The following is a 20,555-nucleotide window of genomic DNA, read 5'->3' as shown; positions in this document are numbered from 1 at the left end:
TAGTACTTGGACTCCTCTCAGACAGTGACCTGCAGTAACACTAGTGTGAACCGGTCTTGTATATGACATTTACTGTACTTAAGGATCAAAAGTAATTTTCTGATAAAAATGTGCTTACTAACTTATGTTAAGTTAGGATTGAGCCATGGTAGCTCAGTGATAGGATGAGTTGTCTTTCAACTGGCTTCTGGAAGGTTGTGGGTTCAATTCCTAGCTCTGCTAGTCTATCATGTCCTTGAGCAAGACACTTAACGCCATGTTTTCAAGACTAGAAAAGCTCTGTATAAATACAGACCATAATACCAACTCTTCTGGTGATTTTATTTGGTAGTAACAAAGATAGTTGGAGGAAATGTAGTGGAGTAAAAGTTACTAGAAACAGAAAGTACAGACACGTGAATTTTGAACTTAAGTTCAGTTACATAACAACACTGGCATGAACATACATGATGTGATTAGGGTAAAAGTGCAGATTTAAACCACAGACTCACTTCTCTCTCTCTCTGACACACACACACACACGTCACTGCACATCTCCGGTTTGTTGAAACTCGCAGAGATTCGGCCTAAAAACCGCGCGGTGTCCTCAAATGACCTCACATCCTGTTTTCTCCACTTCCTCCTGAGCGGACCGGTTTGGGACGGTCGGTCCACGGCGCAGCGTGGATCTGTCGGCGCGTTTCCTCTCACTCACACGTCGTCATATCGCTAAGAGTTAACGGCTGCTGAGGTTCATCCGAGCAGAGCAACATCAGCGCAGTGTGTGAGCATGCTGACTCACTGACACACACACACACACTCACACGCAGGAGAGGAGGCTTTGGTGAGTGGTCACGACGCACGGATTATTACAGCATTATTTACACGATGTGGAGTTTATTCAGTGTGCTGAAGTTAAAGGCGCTCGCTCCGTCTCAGGCTGTAAGAGTAAAAACTATGATAGGACTTTGACTCGTGTTTGCAAAAGTACAAACAGAGAGTTTGTGACTGCAGGTTCACGCTCACACTTTACAACAGTGTGGAAACTATTTTTCTACAGTTTGTGTTGAAGTTTTGTCGTTGAGCAAAGTTTAAGAAAGCATTTTTGTCGTCCTGTAACTTTTCTCATGATATTGTACTTTTCTCTCTGCTAATGTTGTCTATTAACCTAAATTAAGTGCAGTGAATATACACTTTAAGTACTAGAGCTGCACAACATATCGACAATGTCATTATCTTACTATTATCGTAAATACAGCTTATATACAGTGTGTATGTTGTTCATTGTGATTGTTTTGTTTGGCAAAGAGTTCATCGTAAAGGTAGATAAATTTTTTTTGTTCTTGTTTTTTTTATTTACTCCTTTTTTTATTCTGACCTGAGCAGTAATTCAACAATATCTATCACAATATACTTTACTTTCAATATAACAATATTTTTATTCAAAGTGTGCAAACACACCTTGAGATTTAACTAGAGCTGCAACTAACCATTATTTTCATAATCGATGTAATCTGTGGATTATTCGAATACTTGTTTGGTCTGTAAAATATCAGGAAGCGCTGAAAAATTTTGAAGTTGATCATTTTGTTTACCAAACCGGGAAATGATGATGTTTTAAAATGTCTTGTTTTGTCCACAAACAAAAATGATTGTTGTCATATGAAGCACAGATAAATATTCACATTTTAGAAGCTGAAAAATCATGAAAAACTCAAACCGATTAATTGACTATCAAAATAACTTAGTAATCTATTAATAATAATCGATGCCGCCCTAGATTTGCCATTACTGCTGTAAATGTTTTACCTCAGATTTGCAAAATGCTTCCTTTTACGAAGTGTTTGAGAGACATTGTAGTTAGATATTTGTGTTTACATTTATTTAGCATAACTTTTCGACAATACAGGTTGTGAGAAATATTTTGTTTGGAGTAGGAGAACATGGCATCAAGATATGAACAATGGATGGAAAACAATGTATTTAATTTTTTCAGTGTCTGCACTGTTGACTTGTTGAGTAGCAAACCCAATGCAGACAGAAATCATTGTTTACTTAAGTATTTGCTTATTTACCACAAGTCATATCGTCATTGGAATCTTCAACAACAATGTAGCATGTTTTCCTAAAATCATGTGGTCCATTCTTAAAAGTTGTTTATAAAGTTGTGAGAGAAAAATTCTCACTGCACATTACAGCAGAGAATAAATTAAGACGATAATAAATAATGACATAAAATGCTGGGCCATAATGAATAAACCCTTTTTCAAAAGAGGACACAGCACAAATGTGAGCGTGTTGAACTGAACATGCAGTTGAAACTGATAACATTCTGGATTGCAGATAACATTGATAAACAGAACTTCTGATACTTTTTGAGGCACATTGGCAGCTGCTATTTGAGTTTTCTGATTCTGGGTCAGAAAACAAGTTTGGTTATTGTACGTGTTAGGAATTTGGCACACTATTTCCCAATTCAAGTCGTGTGTTTGTACCAAACCTATCGGCAACCACTGGAGAAATGAACACAGCACAATCTAAAGTGTGTTAAGAAAAGTTAAGATTTGTTCTTTCCAGACTTGATATGGGTGATATGTCGTACACAGAGGTCTAAACTGTCAAACATTAGTCAAACATGAATTACTGTGGGTGTGACTGTTGTGGAGCATGTGTGTGCACACATAGTGCAAAGGTTTACATATCTTCAGCACCTCAACAACATGCCTCACCAATTGGCTCTTATATAATCCATTTCCTCACTTGATATTAGTAAAGTCGGTTAAATGCGGATCAAAGCGACAGGTTAGTGTTTGCCAGGTCAGACATGTCTGGGCATGTTTTGTTGTATCCAGTAACACCACAGTCCAGGGAAAGTTCTTATTTGAATGACGTAAAGTTGTCCGTTCAGTGAGGAACTTGATACAGACACAGATAACTTTATTTATCCCCTTCGGGCAATTCAGTTTCATGCATGAGTGCATGAGGACACTCTTCATGGCATGTAAGAGAGAATGTAGTAAGCGCTATATTAAAAAATACTATGCAAGGTGCGACAGTGTAGAGCCGAACTGGGCTGAAAACAAGGTTAAAAATTAAAGAAAGGGATTAAAAACTACCTAGGCTAAAAAGATAGTGATTAGTACCTAAAGATTCATGCATAAATACATGAATAAGTTCGATAAATAAAGCTCATACGTGTATTGCACAAAACTGTGACAGCAGAAGGAACAAATGACTTGGATTATGAGTTTCTCTTCTTGGGACGTTGTACATGATGTCTTCCTGATGGCATTAACATAAATTCATTGCCAAGTACACGTCATAAGTAATTATATTTTTTGGCCTTTTTTGATGACACAATGCTCCAAGAGAGAGTTCAGATCAGATCATTGAACAGACGTTCGACGTTTCTGTCATTTACTGCCAGATTGAAATAAAAGAATGCGTAAGGAGGCTCCTGATTTAGAGCTGAAACAATTACTCGATTACTAAATGAATCGTCAACTATTTTGATAATCTATTAATCGGTGTGAAGCTTTTTTCATGATTAAAACAAGATTTCTGATTGTTCCAGCTTCCCCACATTACAAAGAAATCATTAAAAAAACGACTCATTTTGGTTTGTAGACGAAACAAGACATTTGAGAACCTTGTTATTTCCAGGTCTGACAAACACTGATCAACATGTTTTAACGTTTTCTGACATCTTATGGACCAAACGATTACTAATAATAAATAAAATAAAATAATCTACAGATTAATCGATTATGAAAATAATTGTTAGTTGCAGCTCTACTCTTGATGTATGATAAATATGCAGTACACATGATGGGTGCTGAGACACCAAAGGAGTTAATCTGATGCAGCAATTGTACAGATTTTTAAAACTGAAATCAAGTTGCAATGAGCCGTGTTAATTCTCATATTTAACAGTGAGGCACAAAATGAGCAAATATTTCAGCAATAATTAGAATGATGAGGGAGAACCTGTTTATGTTCACACCTTGAATGTTTATTCAGGTTATTTGGTGAAGTCCTCTGTGATTTTAAATAAATTCATCATAACAACTGTTCTGAAACGCAGTCAAAAAAGTGTGCTGTCTTTGTTTTGTTTTTTCTGTAGCTGCACTTGTGACGGAATGAAGACGAGAGAGGCGACGATAATAAACAAGGGCCTGGAGGATGAGATGGTATATGTTTGTCTCAATCATTTTACATAATGTTGAACAATTCATTGTGCAAAACGTTCTCAAAAACATTACATTTGTAGATAGTAGGTACTTGTCAGTTTCATGTATACCATGACTATATTTATATGTATGTGTAAGTAAACAACTTTACTTGAAATGTCATCACAATTAGTTCATCATCCAGACGTTTTATGGAGAATTTCACAGGCTTTAGCATTTAACTCACATTTGTTTACATCCCTGTGCAATATAATGATATATTTGTCTTATTTTCTATTTATAAAAATTCCATTGAAATTTAGACTAAAACATGTAATTAGGGGTGAAATGTTTCCTCTTCAAAATGAGCTTGAAGACATCCATTTAATTTAAATCTAAGTCTACTGTATAGACGCTGTCTTTCTGCTTTTAACACTCACCAAAGCTGAAAATCTTATTTTATTCTTTATTCTGAATTACTCTGGGCAAGAAAGTTGCCATTGTAAGATGATACACGCTGTGTGTGTACTGTTTAGTGCTTTTATGATACATTCTACCTTTACATCAGTCTGTTTGTCCCACCTGTCAGTCTCTTTACGTCAGTGTTTCCTTGAGCAGGAGGTGTGGGGGTACCGGCCTTGCATGTGGAAGATGATCCTGGTGGGCGTAGGTGTTGTGTCCTCTGGTGGTCTCCTCCTGCTGCTGCTCTATTGGCTGCCTGAGTGGGGTGTCAAGGGCACATGCACACACACCTCGCTGAGGGATGCACACACACTGCTGCTCAGGACCACAGTATTTACTTTCTCGTTTTTCCCCCACTTCACACTAGTGCAGAACACTATACATAAATCAGCCACACTACTGATTATCACTTTGGTTGGCGTGCACACACACACACACACACACACATACACTCTGTAAACACTACAAATGAGATAGACTGAAATTCTTTGTGTTTTAATCACAGAATGAGTTCAGGCAGTGGTTTCGAGCTAAAGTCCATGTGATGCTGGCTCCAGGGAAGAAGCCCTTCGACAGTTTGGATCTGCAGCCCACAGCTCAGCTGCCCAATGGAGACCACAGCGTCGGTGCTGCACCAGAGCATCATGGGACATTTTCTCAAAACCTGCCGGCTCAGGTACCTCAGAATGGAACTGTGTTTGCCGTATGTTAAAGGCACCTTTAAGGAGGCAGCTGTTTCAGTCACTCAGTCTGGGACCCCGGACACCAACAGGGACAGAAGGAAAAACAAGTTTAATCCACTTAACAAAAGGTCTTAGAACTTCATAAATTCTACATCTGCTTAATTCTATAATATCTTAAGAATATGTGTCTGTTTTTTGTTTATTTATTTAAAAAAAAAAGTTTCTTTATTGTTCTTATTGTTGGACACCAAAGACCATCGAGAAAATCAGCATTTTAATCTCACTAGTCACTATTAACAAAGCAAAGCACACACAGAGAATTTATTTCTTAATTTTAGCTCACTGCATTATGTAAAATAGTATTATACGTTAAGAAAAAAAATTTTTTATTGGACCTATATTTAATGTAATTATATATTTTAGCCACTGCAATTTTTTCAACTCAGAGATTGTCACTTTTCATCTTACCCCCTCCTCCCTTTCTCATCCCCCTCCTCAGATTCACTACTTCAGCCACCACAGCTCTACTTACTATTGGAATGACGAGGCAAAGGCTTTTGAGACGTATAAGTATGAGTCCCTCTGTAAAAACCCTCTTACTGTTACCACCGTCATTTATTGATCAAATTGAGACCACAACTACAGAAGACATGAATGTGTGTGACTTTTCTAGAGGCTTGGAGGATGTGAAAGTGAGTTGTTCGGGCATCTACTCTGACCACAGCTCTGGACTTTGTGAAAGAGAGCAGGACTACAGGTACATGACACACACGCACACTGTCACACGCTTTGTGCCACACTTAAAATGAAGTGTGCAGAAGATGTGAGGTCATTCAATCTTATGACCTCGTGTGGAAAATCTCTGGATAATTCCCAATGAGAGAGTGGGAGAGTATTCTGCCTCCTGCCTACCAGAGTTAATTTTAAATGAAAGGCAATAGGAAAATGTTCGGAGAATTGGTTCTAGATATGTTACAGAGTTTATGTCTGGTAATGGCCTAATTTGTTTTATTTATACCCACGTTATACGTGTTACTTTAAATTTTTTTACAGGAGGTTGTTTTTTGGGGAGAATGAGATCGCTGTAAGAGTTCCTTCTTTGTTCAAACTCCTCATAAAAGAGGTGAGTTAGAGTCTGACACCTTTTCTATTGGTGCAACAATATCCCGTCGCTCTAACATGATAATAAGATAAATACTAAGAAACCTGTGTTTCTTTCTTTTCCCACATCAGGTTTTGAATCCTTTCTACATCTTCCAGCTCTTCAGTGTTATTCTGTGGAGCGCTGAGGACTACTATTATTATGCCACAGCCATTGTTTTTATGTCTGCTATTTCAATAGCTACCTCACTGTATACCATCAAAAAGGTGAGTAACACATAGACACAAGCGCAAATGACAAGGTTTCTGCTAAATCCCTTTTAAAGAATCAAATCGTTTTTAAAGGAAAACTTTAAGTTGTGTGTAAGTCTGACACTCTCGTGCCTCTCTCATTTCAGCAATATGTGATGCTCCATGACATGGTGGCAGCACACAGTGTGGTCCGCGTTACACTGTGCAAAGGAAATAAAGGTAAGTTAGTGAAAGTTGGTGAAAGCTGTGAGTGCCATTCACTTATTCATGGCTGCCTGTGGTAATGCAGGTTATCACTCTGCTCTTTCGTGTTATTATGTGTAGACGTTTTGGAGGCCATGTCGACAGATCTTGTGCCTGGTGATGTCGTCGTCATTCCAACAAATGGCATGATTATGCCCTGTGACGCCGTGCTCATCCATGGAACCTGCATTGTGAACGAGAGCATGCTGACAGGTTGTTTTTTCCAAATAGTTGCTGACTCCTCTAAAGGTCACCTGTGGTCTTATTTCTGTTTTTAAGATAGCTGAAAAAGAGTTTTCCCATATCAGTAAAGTCTTTTATCACCTTTTGAGCAGATTAGTCCGTCCAGTCTGGGTTTAAAGGTTCCAAAATATATTCAAGATTTGCTCAGGTTTGAGTTTTAAAGGTGCAGAAGTTGCCGGAACTGGCTTTGTCTCCTCCACATTTGACTATTACATTTCCAAAGGTCCAGCATGCCATTAAGCACATCAGGAAACTACGGTGGCCTTCACCAGAAAGGATGTAAACATTCTGTCACAACTCACCCACTCTCGTTGTCTTCTTTGTTGTTTTATGCATCAAGTTAATGCAGGCTGCGCTCTTTTTCTTTATTGACCTAGAGTACATATAAAAGGCTTGTTGTAAGGCTAGGAAAACCAAATGAGTTTTATTTTTTCTCTTACAACATGTATAAGATGAAGAGTAATTCAGCCAAATGATTTTTTTTAATCCTATGCTATGATGTCACGGTTTATCAGTATGTGTTCACAGAGCTGTTGTTCAGTAAGTGATGTGGGTTTCTGTTGGATGTCTGTTGATTCTCCCTTCATCCTCAGGAGAGAGTGTGCCAGTAACCAAGACCAGTCTGCCCAGCTCAGGTGAGGATTCAGCCAGGAGCTACGACATGGAGGAGCACAAGAGACACACTCTCTTCTGTGGCACCCATGTTATCCAGACCCGCTTCTACACTGGTGAACTGGTGAAGGCTGTTGTGGTCAGAACAGGTGAGAGAGAGAGAGAGAGAGAGAGAGCGTGAACATCTTGATGCCCTGGTGATAAATGTTTGGCCTCTACAAGTGATTCCATTAAAGTGATCAAATACGATTTATCCTACAGGCTTCAGCACAGAGAAAGGCCAGCTGGTGCGCTCCATCCTCTACCCTAAACCCACGGACTTCAAGCTGTACCGTGACGCGTACCTGTTCCTGCTGTGTCTGGTGGGAGTGGCAGGGATCGGCTTCATCTACACCATCGTCCTCAGTGTGATGAATCAGGTACGGTATGACTTCTTTAAAAGGCATGTCTGCACGTGCTACATGTCCGTTAACGACGGCTGTCTCTGGATTCCATCCAGGTTCCGGCGAAAACGATCATCATTGAGTCTCTGGACATCATCACCATCACTGTGCCGCCGGCCTTACCAGCAGCCATGACGGCTGGGATTGTGTACGCGCAGAGGCGTCTGAAGCGAGTCGGCATCTTTTGCATCAGCCCCCAGAGGATCAACATGTGTGGTCAACTTAACCTGGTTTGCTTTGACAAGGTATATTAAAATTCTGTACTTCAGGATGAAGTCTGGGAACTTCACTTACACTGAATAATCTCTTGCCTCTGAATGCATAAAAATGTGTTATGAAGCATTCACTTCCCGTTATAAGAAGTATGACTTCATGGTTTAATATGCTTCAAAACCATAATGAGGCAGTGCTGTGGTGGCACATTTGTGGCCACTGAACAGGAAGATATATTTTAATAGAGCAATAAGAGTTGGATATGTAGCAGATTAATCAATGAGGGTAATTGTTTGGAGTACACATACCATACATTTACTGTAAAATGTGAACATTTGTGGTACCTCAAGACTCTCAAAATCTGCGCTGTAAAGATTTTTATATCCTGACTCGATGACTATGTCACTGGTTCTGGTAGCTTCCTAAACATTGTTATAGCCAGATCTGTATTTGTTTTTCTTTTAGACTGGTACTTTGACTGAGGATGGTTTGGACCTGTGGGGGATTCAAAGAGCTGAAGACTGCAGGTTTGGGTTTCCGTCTAATGCAAAAACATCTACGTTAGAGTAACATTGAAACTGATGGAGACAGATGACAATGATAGTAACAATATTTTAGAAAAGCATCTTGTTTGATTTCTAAAAATCAAACAAATCTGTCGAATCTAAGTGGTTTTTTTTTCATGAGAATAAAGACTCAAAGCAAGGCTTATAGGGGAACAATATAAACATGTATGGTGTTGTATTAGACACATTCAAGAGAAAAACTTATACATACTTGCATGCACATATCTGCACGAATGTACTGAGACATAAATGTGTTACATAACCTGTGGAAGGTAAAAGTAGTGACAACTTTTACCTTCGGTTGTCAGGAAAATATGATTTTTGTAGTGCATTGTTAAGCGTGCTTGTGTGACCTTCACCTGCTGCGTCAGACCCTTCCTCTCTATCCCAGCTTTTCTCCTCCAGAGTCTGAAGCAGCCAAGGAGAGTCTGGTGAACTCTACATTTGTGGCCTGCATGGCAACCTGCCACTCACTGACCAAGATAGAGGGCAAACTCTGCGGAGATCCTTTAGACCTGAAGATGTTTAATGCCACAGGCTGGGTAAGTGTGTTTACTCCCAGCATGGCTCCCAGTTTGTACATTAATCATGCAGCACCCCACTAAGACCACAATCTAGTATCATAGATATTCCAGCATACTTTATAAGAGGAAGCTGCCATGTGACATGTTGAATGACTATTTTATGGTCTGATTTTTGTTAAGGTCCTAGAAGAGCCCATAGAGGAGGAGACAGCGCTCCACAATCCCATAATGCCCACGGTCGTACGACCTCCAAAGCACGTCATCCCTGAAGCCGATCAGAGCAATCCCTCTGCTCAGAACATGGTACAGTGACTCTACAGTGACCTGTCATTATCCTTTAGTCAGGGTATTTGTTAATGGCCAGAAAGACATTCTTTTTCAGGAGCTGTGTGAAATATCAGACGTGTGGAAATAACAGACATCAAAATGTTGTTGACATTCTAATTTGCTTTCCTTCTTCCTTCCTGTAAACCTTCTTCATCCACTTCTACTCCGGTTAATGATTTTCTATTATTATCTGTCACAATTGCGGTAAATGTCCAGACATAGACAGAAATGTGTTACTTTTGAACAGGTTGTCAAAGAAAGGCTTGTAAAAGAAGCCAGATAAACCAAATAATTCATTAATGTTTGGCTGAGTCTGTAGTAACTTCCATGCCCTTTAACTCTACTTTCTACGTACAGCATATTGCAGCTGAATTGTGTTTTGTTGTCTAGGTGGATAAACGTATGTTTTTCAGTCCCTTCTCAATAATAGATTTCTTCTTGTAACGAACAGTTGGAGTCTCAGATTCCTGATTCCAAACTCTGACGGTCACAACCTGTGTCTTTGCTCCTCAGCCCTTTGAGATTGGCATTGTGCGTCAGTTCCCCTTCTCCTCAACACTGCAGAGGATGAGCGTTGTTGTGAGGAAGTTGGCAGAAAAACACATGGATGCTTATTTGAAAGGAGCTCCAGAGATCGTGGCCAGCCTCTGCAAACAGCAAACAGGTCTGACACTTGCACGCTAAAGTCTGGGACAGCAGGTCCTTTCTTCAATGTGTCCTCTCCATAAAGACGCAGAAAACAATTGACGTGAAAATATAACCAAGCATGTTTTGGTGTCTTTATGTACAGCCTCTCGTGCACTTATTCGTCATTGTTCTTTTCATCAGTCCCACAGAGTTTCACAGAGACTCTGGAGATCTACACCAGGCAGGGTTTCCGTGTTATTGCCCTGGCACATCGTCAGCTGGAGTCCAAACTCTCCTGGCACAAAGTTCAGAGCCTCAGCAGGTACGTTTCAGTTCACAGATAACACTGTCCTTAGTACATGTGGCCTCAACCTCAAATACTGTAGCAAATCCGCTTTTTTTTTGTTTAAGGAGTGTTGTAGTTTGTGTGATAGACAGTTTCAGTGATAACCAGGCAAAGATAAGGTGAAATGACAAAATGTTCGCTTAGAAAATGGTCAAGTTATTTAAAACAAAGAGCAAATATTATTTGATGCCTGGAAGCTCACAATTAAACTAAAACTATTTGCTTGTTTTGCGTTGTTGCTCCCACACCAACAAAAGATGCTGAAAACATTAAATCCACAGAGCCTCAACATTCACAACACGGCCACAAAATACCATTCTCCAGTCCATAAACTCAGCCAAGTATTGATTAGCATGAGGTGGCTTACTTAAAATCAAAACATTCCTGTCTGTGTCTGAGTGTTTGTTTGCCCTCAGTTTGGTGGACATGGCAATTATTAACTGAAGTAGAAGTGGATAAGGAAGGTTCACAGGAAGGCAGCCCATATTTGTGATGTGTAATAGTGACATGAAAGTTATGTCATTCATTTTCTGTCACATTCCTTGACATCTGGATTTACAAAATGCCTTGGTATATCAGTCATAGATAAATGAATATTGTTATTATACTATAACATACTTTGTTAGAGTCATTTTATGGAAATACATCTTATTTCTATTGTAATCACAAAGTAATATGTCAGTAATAACAATGGGAAAAATGTTGGACATAGAGATAATTATCAATTTTAATATGAAGCTCCAGAGCAAAACCTTGTGTCACCATAATAATATCATACTATTACCATGGACTAACTCGACTATAATGTAAAGTGTTGCCTGGTGTTTACATGTTGTCTTAGGGACCTGATAGAAACCAACATGGAATTCCTCGGTTTGATCATCATGCAGAACAAAATCAAGGAGGAGACGGCCGGGGTTTTACGTGAATTGCGACAGGCTAACATTCGCACTCTGATGGTCACAGGTAACTCAGCTGAGTGGGTTTGTCGACTTATGTGTTGCAGAAATCACACAACCTCAGTGTTTTTACAATTCTCATTTTCTTCCTCTGCCCTGCATCATCATCATCATCACCATCTGCTAGGTGACAACATGCTGACAGCCATATCAGTAGCTCGGAGCTGTGGCATGGTCCGTGCACATGAGAGGGTCATTATAGCAGACGCTGTGCCACCTAAAGATTTCCAGCCCGCGAGTATCACGTGGCATTACACCGAAAATCCTGCTCAAATCACCAAGGACACTCAGGTGAGACAGAAAGTATCAGAGACGCTGGCTAATCAGGAAATCAGTATATGAAAACAATATAATCTCACAGGCAGACTGTTCATGGCATCAGTCTTAGAAGTTGCATATAATAACAATAATACATTTTATTTCATGGCACTCAAGGTCACCTTACTGAAACAATTAAATATTTTAAAAAACAATGTAAAAAAACACTTCAACAATAAAACAAATCTGTAGTAGGGAAATGCAGAGGGTGAACAATGATACATGGTTAAACAAAATAAAGCAAAGAATCGCTCACAAGTTGAAAAAAAACGTTAAAACTGTTCTATGCTGTCAGTAAACATTTCCACATTTGGTGGCTCGGATATCAAAAATGAGCCAGAAAGGTGAGACTCTCTACAAAGACGTTTGTCAGATTGAATCTGTTACACCGTAGGTTAGAATTGTTATATTCACATTATTTGGCCGGTGCATGATTTTGACGTGACCTCTCACTTCTTCCTGTCTTCTGTAGTGTGTGGAGATAGACCTGGAGAAGGAGGAGGTTTATGACGATGAACACACTCCGCAGGATCATAACTATCACTTTGCTTTAAGTGGTAAAACCTTCGCTGTTATCATTGAGCACTTCCCTCAGCTCATCCAAAAGGTACAGGCCGTCGCAGAGCATGCACTTGTCATGTCTGCACTCATCATGTCTGCACATGTGTGTTTCCCTTTAATGAGTTGAAGTTGGTAAAAATGAGTTGTTAAAATGTTATTTTTTTTGGATATTGCTGTAATCCCTTGTCTTTCCACATGGGGGTGCTACAGCTCGTGCTGAGAGCCACTGTGTTGGCCAGAATGGCTCCAGACCAGAAGACCCAGCTTGTGGAAGTCCTGCAGAGCATCGAGTGAGTCTGTCTTTTTGGTTTTAGTCTGTTACTGAGCTTTGTGGTTTTTTTATTGCATCAGAATCTATTTTTTAACTGTCACTCATTGTGTTTACCTTCCAGCTACACTGTTGGGATGTGTGGTGATGGTGCAAATGACTGTGGAGTGAGTATGGATTAGATTTGACAAATCACACACATCAAGCAGAGATCACTTGAAAATATCTGTGTCTTAGTTTGTATTTAACTGAGAGAAACATTCTCCAGTCCTTTATTCAAGTAAAAGCAGTAAATAGTAAATATACTGTATAAGTATGAGCATGATGGTTTCAGAAATTTTTCTATCTAGAATTAATATTGACATCACAGATGTTTTGCTTTGGATCTACTATATAACAAAGGATAATCTCAGATTAAAAAAAACAACTGTACCTTAGTAGTTTTTATTGTTCATGCAAAGAGATAATTACTTTCTGTCAGGCTCTGAAGAGTGCTCACAGTGGGATTTCTCTGTCCGAGCTGGAGGCTTCTGTAGCCTCGCCTTTCACCTCCTCCACGTCAAACATCTCCTGTGTCCCCAACCTCATCAGGTGACAGCTGTTAATGCTGAGTCAGCATTCCAAACTATCATCTTCCTGTTTTCTTCATCATGAATATGTTTAATTAATCACACCACTTTTGTAGAATAATGCATAAAATTAGTCACATTTTTGTCTCAATTTTACTCAGTTAATTTGACTGGTTAACTTTTGTTGACTGAACTTCTTTCTTAACTTCAAAACATGCCATATTGAGTTAAGTCTAATGCTGACGGATATTCTTACCTCCACAGGGAGGGTCGAGCTGCCCTCATAACATCCTTCTGCGTGTTCAAGTTCATGGCTCTCTACAGCATCATCCAGTACCTCAGCGTCACCCTGCTCTACTCTGTAAATACAGCGCTCATTCTACCTCTCATTTGAGTCTCAAAAAAAAACACAATTATTGGTGGACTGGAGAATTTGTCAACATTCATGGATAGAAAATAAAGCAAAAAAAAGAACTATACTTGCCGTGAAACATGGAGGGCGCTACGTTGTGGGGCTGCTTTGCTACATCTGACATGTTGTGCCTTAAAGGAATACTTCACCAATTTGCATTCAGCTTTGTATTACTAGAATAGGGGTAGTATTTTTAAGAAATTGTGCCTCCCAACCTCTGAGTCCCCTGAGTTGAGAAATGTCTTTATTCTTTTCTTTGTTACGTGCCCACCAGTGACACTTGGTCCTGTTAGTGTAACTGTTAGCAAAGATGGCGGACACTGTTTACATTCTGGGAATGATTAATTATTTATTTCCAACATTTTAAAGATCCTCAGCAACTTAGGAGACTTCCAGTTCCTCTTCATTGACATTGCCATCATTCTCATCATTGCCTTTACAAGTAAGTAGCATGAAAATTAAAAAAAGAAAAACTTCAGACAAAAACATTCAAATATAATCAGAACCTCTGGAGGGAAGTAACTCACTGATCACTCACTTTTGTGTCTTTTGTGTCTTTTGTGTCCGTCTTCAGTGAGTCTGAACCCCGCGTGGAAGGAGCTGGTGTGGCGTCGCCCGCCGTCCAGCCTGATTTCCGGCCCGCTGCTCTTCTCGGTTCTGACCCAGATCATCGCCTGCCTTTTCTTCCAAGTCCTGGCTTTCCTCCTGGTGAGACAGCAGAAGTGGTATGAGATATGGACGCCACAGTCAGAGTGAGTAACTCATGTGAAACTATAGAGATAAAAGAGAAAATCACTGATTGGCTATTACGTCGATTACGCGGCAAGCTTACTCTTTGGATTGCTGCGCTCTGGTACAAAATTTCCTTTTGTCTGATTTTAGACACAACTTATTATTGATTTAAGTCAGGGGATTGAATTGTGGATACATGGAAACACTGAGATTAAATTTCTTTTCCTGCTTTAGCTGTTGGTTTATTTTTTTTATTGCTTACTGGTTTCTAAAGGGTCTCTCTCTCTCCATATATATATATTCTCTTCTCCTGCAGTGCCTGTAATGTTTCCAGATCCAGTTTCTCCCACATCCAGAATGTAACAACTGCTCACGACGTGAAAAACATCAGGAACTACGAGAACACCACCCTCTTCTATGTCTCCTCTTTCCAGTACCTGGCTGTGGCCATCATCTTCTCCAAGGGGAAACCATTCAGACAACCAAGCTACAAGAACTGTAAGACATCTTTAAGTTTTGCTGATGAAACTATGTGGAAAGAGAGAGTCAGGCTATTCTTTGTGAGATAGAAAAGTGAATGTGTTCAGACTTGTTTTTCATGTAAATTTTTTTATTTTTATGTCTCTATCTGTTCATCTGTTTGCCCATCCTGTTCTAATGAAGGTGATATCTCAGGATTGTCTTGAGAGAATCCTCTCAAATTTAGCCTTCAGACATTCACATGAAGTCAAGGATGAACTGATGAGATTTTGCTGGTCAAAGGTCAAGGTCACCGTGACCTCACAAACCTCTTTTGGCTCATGAATGCCTGATCTTAAGATCACCTCAAGAGAATCCTTTCAAATTTGGCACAAATGTTTATGTGGATTCAAGGATTAAGAGTTTAGATTTTGTCAAGGGTCATAGTGGCCTCACAAAACACACTTTTGTCCATTGAATGTTCACCATTAAATTCCAGTATGAGTGTATTACATGAACTTTTAAAATCCAGTTGTTAAACATTTACATTACTATCTTACTTGAGTGTGATGTTTTACCACTGTGGAGTGTTTGACTAACTACGGTAGGTTTGTTTCGTAAGGGCCGTTCTTACTTTCCTGCATTGGTCTGTACACGTTTCTGCTGCTCATCATGCTGTATCCTGTTCCTGCCATCGACAGCTTCCTGGAGGTACGGCCATTCTATTGTGGTGTTGCATGACGTTATATGACTTAAAACTGCGTGTGCTTATCCCGCTGCTCTGCCTCCCCTCAGATCGTGTGTGTTCCCCACGACTGGCGCATTACGCTGCTGGTTATTGTCATAGTGAATGCGGCTGTGTCTTTCATGCTGGAGGTACAGTTCAGAGACATCACACACAACAAGCTCTCTGCGACTGATCTCTCTCTTTTTAAAATTAGAGAACTGTGATTTGCATGCATTTATCCCCCCCCCCCTAACTGAATTGGTTTTCAGCCTAATGAATGAAATCGGTGAAATCTTTTTTTTTTCCATTGAGTTATTTCTCTTTTTGTGCTTTTGTGTGGCTTTAACGCAATCTTCAGTCCTCCCTGTTTCACAAGCGGAGTCTCAAGTTCCTACTGAAATCTCCCATAGATTTTCATCCTTGACATCATCCTGTGGAGGCTAGTTTTCAGAGGCAATAATGGGGTAAATCAACCCACAGAGTCCCCCTCGTCTACCACACCTCAGGTTGGGAAGCTTTTGATCATACTTTTCTCAGTTTTCCTGGTTTTATATGTTTAGATAGTGATGCGCTTCCCTCGTAGCTCTAAATTCTCTTGCCCTCTTGTGTATTTCCCTCTGACGATCTGTTTTCACATGTCACATTTAAATGTATCAGCAAGTTGTCCAAAACTAAAACTTCTAAAACTCAAGTGCATATCTAATAGATAAAAAACACAGAATTAGATTAGATTAGATTAGATTAGATTCTCAAGAATGAGTTCACGAGTTCATGCCTGAAAACCCTTGAGGGTCGCGCTGTGCTGTCCATAGTTACTAAGCAACCAACACCTGGGAGCTGCAGAGATGACTTAACTGTGTTAATTTCATTAACAAAGTTAAGTAAGAGAAATAATTAAAACATAGACGACGGATTATCTGCACTACATTTCCCTCACTGCATATTTGCTGCTTGTTTCGCATTGAAAGCGCTTGCTGCATTCCAAAAAAAATTTGTTATTTTTCGTCTGTGGACATGTCTGGAAAAACAGACACATCACAATGGATGAGTGAACGCTTTGCTGTCGTCTGTGCATGCGTCTGTCAGTGGGCTCCATAGAAAATACCGTGCACACAAAGGATGCTGCATGTGAACTGACCCTAAGCTTATCGGCTCCACAAGACTTTCTGTGTTTCTCAGTGGAGCATTTCTTAAATCTCATCTCATCTCATCCTGCACTAAACACACAAGTTTTATGTCAAGACTAACTACCACTATCGGTATTGCAGCATAAAAGTAATTAAAAATTCGTTCACTTTCTAACGCAGACCAAACAGCAAACAGAGGCAGAATACTAACGTCAACAACACGAGATACACACTGCAGCTTTAAATAATAAGAAAGCGAGGACTGAAATTCAAAGAAATTTAGATTAATTAGCTTTTCTGGTCAGAAAATCAGATCCTGAAGTGGCTAAGTCATTCATTCAGTAAAAATAACATAAATGCCTTCCTCAACAAAATAATTGATTTTCTCATTTTTACGCTGCCCTCTCAGATGGGGAATGAACACTGGAGCTCGTCCTTCCTCTCCTGGTTGTTCCGTCGGCGAAGCAAGCCACCGAGGGTGCGTTACATGCAGGTGGCCCTGGAGCTGCAGGGCGACTTGGACTGGCCCCCCCCACCGTCCACCGTCACCTACGCCGGCGAATCACAGTGCCACGTGTCCGCCGACCTCTGACACCAACGTGACCAACTAGCAAATTACTGCACAGACTGAACCTAAAGCCCTGCGCAAGGTAACATTCGTTAACAGGAGTCCAAATCAAAGATGTGACGAAAAGTCAGATGGATGGCAACAAACGAACCTTCATAAAGAACAAGTCTCTGACTGTAACACTGTGAGCTGCTCATATATACAATTATCTTCAAACTCCCTGATTTGGATTTTATTTGTACTTGTCATAATAGTGTTTTGCTTTCTGACAGAGAGTTGGTTTAGAAAATGAATACCACTGTCATGTTTGTGTTGTAAATATGCTGGTATGACAATAGGTGGTTGGTACAAACGGTGCAACCATCGAGGATTAGTGAACAAAACGGTGGAAACAATACAGACTCTAAAAAAGAAAGCGTATTTTCTTGCTCTGCATTCCAAACAACTCCTCTCCAGTTCTAAATTATCTCAAACCACTAAGATATTGTTGTACAGCTTTATTTAGAGTATTGGCTTAATAACTTCTCTGACTGACCACTGTCACTCTCCACATACATAACACTAGTGATCTAAACCTAACACCCTTATACAAACTTTTAAAAAATACTGATGTACTACAGGAGTGTGTGGAGTTTGCATGCTCTCCCAGTGTGTGTGCGTGGGTTTTCTCTGACTTACTCCCACAGTCAAAAACATGCAACTGACCACTTTAAATTGACCATAGGTGTGAATGTAAGAGTGAATGTTTTTTTCTCTGTTTGTATGTTGGCCCTGCAGTCGACCGGCTACTCGTCCAGGGTGTACTCTTCCTTTCACCCTATGTAAGCTGGGATTGGCTCCAGCCCCCGCGAGGATAAAGCGGTAGAAAATGAATGAATGAATGAATGATTTACTTTAATCCCTCATGTATCTGCTTATAGCATGGAGAGCACATTTTTCAGATTCATACGTGGATGCTGCATTTGCATTCAGGCATGAGAGTGGTATTAATCTTCTCCGTACATTTCACAAAATGTACAACTATTATTTGACTGTGAGTTTTCAGCATCTGATCCAGCATCCACACGCAGAATAATCTACGGATACAAATAAATAAGTTCTTTCATGTACAACTGCTGCTAAGTGAAGTGAATAAAAGCTGTGAAGCAGTATACGACCGCACAGAAACACAAGGACTCAGTTTACAGTTTAATGAATATAAACTGGTTGTTATATTTCTATAACAGATGCATTTCACTGTTGCATTTCATTCTACCTGCATACGTTAAAATTCTTCCTGTGGAAGAGAGAAGCAGATACTTGTGACCCAATTTAAAGTTCTAATGAAAGAGTGTGTGTGTGTGCGTGTGTGCCAGTGACAGAGAAAGTGTCAGTTCACAATGAGAATCGCAATGAACCATGACAGTATGCATTATGAAATATCATTTAACTCAATATCAAGGTTTTTTTCCAAAAGTAATTTTGTCCGTTTTACTCAATTATACAGTTTAACGTTTCTGAGGTACTGTAGATCTAATCAGATCTGACATTTTGATTAATTAATGCAAGCAAATTAATTGAAATTAACCTTTGATGCATTTGCTGCGGAGACAATTCCGTAACAGTCGATTTTTTATTAGCCTCTTTTTAATGCCGTGTTTGTATGTAACCGTTTACAGGTGTGTTTCCACATGTGAAGAATGAAATAAATGTGAAAATCTAAAACCTTGAAAAGCAAAATGTCACAATTATTACGATACAAAACAATATTTTAAGGGAATGTTGTTGTTTTTTGAAGAAATGAATAGACTTATTTTTCTATTTGTATAATATCACAAGAATTTTACAGAACTCCCATTGAATCTCCCAATAAATCTGTATATTAAGCCACTCTTGCATACTTCGTGGGGGGCTGACCCTGGTCACACTTTTTCAGCAAGGACTTACTGATCAATTATGGGCTTTCCCAGCCTCCTCGCTGCCTGGCATATGGGCGCTTTAAGGCGCGAGAGTGGAGGAGAAAGAGGGGTATCATTTCATGTGGAGATCAGGGGCTGTAGCCAGTGAATGGGTGGATTTAGGAGGGACTGTGAATAAGGGAAGGGGGTCCTCGCTTGTACCAAAAAGAAAAGAATCTCCCACAGATCAGGGAAGAGCCTTTTTGGGAATATTCATGATGAGGATGAGGAGGCATCATGAATTCATGTGTATCTCCCTGACTTGCACAGATCATCTTTTCTGTAAACACTGATGTGTATAGAGCAGGGGCCGCTCTGCTTTTCGATCTGTGTTTGCGATGTAGTTTCGTGGATAGTGTTGCCTCTCCACAAAGCAATATGGGTTGTTGTGAACTCTTTGCTGTATTCCTTTTGTATCAGTGGAGCAACAGATGGAGAGTGGTGGAAAGACATAAAGAAGCTAAAACCCACAGCCTTTCTTCTTCACAGCCAGATACTCTCGGAAAAAGATTTTCTCAAGCTTGCACTCAGACGTTTGTGCTGTTTCAAACATTTTGGACTTCATCTCCTTTCTCTTTTGCCCATACGTTTCTTTGTCTCAGTTGTGTACTTTCAAGATTTGGGCCTGTGCGCGCAGTCTCTCTTGGTTGTTTCTGTAGTTTTATTGCTTCTTGCAACTTGTCTCTTAAGAGGAGAAATGCTCTCAGTCCCATCGTCAACTGGTGAAGTCGGCAGATCAGTGAGCCACAGCTCAACACCGCAAACCTCACAACAGAGCGGGGAGCAAACTCCATTTTAAATGAAGACCGTGAATTTAAACTCTGGATGTAGATAAGATGTAAAACAAAGTGATATAAAATGTTTCTGCAGCTAGAATAATAGTAATAAGTAATATTGCACTTATTAATGCTTTTCTTGTTGCAATATTCAAGTATCAGTTCAATGGTTTTTCTATTTATTATCATGTATTTTAAGTCTTGTTTAGCAGAGCCTGGAGCACGTTTATTTTAATCTGTTAGTTTTATGTGTTCATTTCACGTATTGTTTGCTTCAGGTTGACTCCGTCTGCAAAACAAGTCTACCCACGGGAACAAATAAAGGGATGTGACCTGATGTGACTTGACGAGG

The 20,555-nt window shown here is 39.8% G+C and overlaps 1 protein-coding gene across 9 annotated transcripts; it reads left to right on the top strand.

Moving 5' to 3' along the window:
* Positions 1–566: 566 nt before the first annotated feature.
* LOC122777037 (polyamine-transporting ATPase 13A3-like) lies at positions 567–19,203 on the top strand. Of its 9 annotated transcripts, none has more exons than XM_044037994.1 (32): positions 567–763; positions 4,103–4,169; positions 4,767–4,940; positions 5,116–5,286; positions 5,793–5,863; positions 5,967–6,050; positions 6,347–6,416; positions 6,527–6,661; positions 6,793–6,865; positions 6,971–7,102; positions 7,726–7,893; positions 8,006–8,163; positions 8,244–8,432; positions 8,866–8,927; positions 9,358–9,508; positions 9,671–9,793; positions 10,331–10,481; positions 10,646–10,766; positions 11,632–11,756; positions 11,877–12,040; positions 12,540–12,674; positions 12,839–12,918; positions 13,021–13,063; positions 13,378–13,487; positions 13,730–13,826; positions 14,247–14,319; positions 14,452–14,629; positions 14,926–15,107; positions 15,691–15,779; positions 15,864–15,944; positions 16,206–16,301; positions 17,332–19,203. In XM_044037994.1, the coding sequence occupies exons 2-32, from the start codon at positions 4,119–4,121 to the stop codon at positions 17,512–17,514; spliced, it is 3,720 nt and encodes a 1,239-aa protein (XP_043893929.1). In that variant the 5' UTR covers positions 567–763; positions 4,103–4,118; the 3' UTR covers positions 17,515–19,203. The 9 variants fall into 9 exon arrangements, 8 of the variants coding, with proteins under 8 accessions (XP_043893929.1, XP_043893920.1, XP_043893963.1 ...); XM_044037985.1 differs by having other exon boundaries at positions 567–823; XM_044038004.1 differs by lacking the exon at positions 567–763 and adding an exon at positions 884–921.
* The last annotated feature ends 1,352 nt before the right edge of the window (positions 19,204–20,555 follow it).

Source organism: Solea senegalensis, linkage group LG1, assembly GCF_019176455.1.
Source record: "Solea senegalensis isolate Sse05_10M linkage group LG1, IFAPA_SoseM_1, whole genome shotgun sequence".
Taxonomy (NCBI): Eukaryota; Metazoa; Chordata; class Actinopteri; order Pleuronectiformes; family Soleidae; genus Solea; species Solea senegalensis.
The sequence above is the reverse complement of the archived record's forward strand: the minus strand, read 5'-3'. Positions and strand labels throughout refer to the sequence as shown.

Excerpts from the sequence above, each read along its gene's own strand:
- LOC122777037 (XM_044037975.1), top strand. The coding sequence starts at position 4,656 with ATGATACACGCTGTGTGTGTACTGTTTAGTGCTTTTATGATACATTCT. Across the intron at positions 15,108-15,690 it reads ACAACCAAGCTACAAGAACT|GGCCGTTCTTACTTTCCTGC; the intron begins GTAAGACATCTT and ends TTGTTTCGTAAG. Across the intron at positions 16,302-17,331 it reads CCTCGTCTACCACACCTCAG|ATGGGGAATGAACACTGGAG; the intron begins GTTGGGAAGCTT and ends CTGCCCTCTCAG.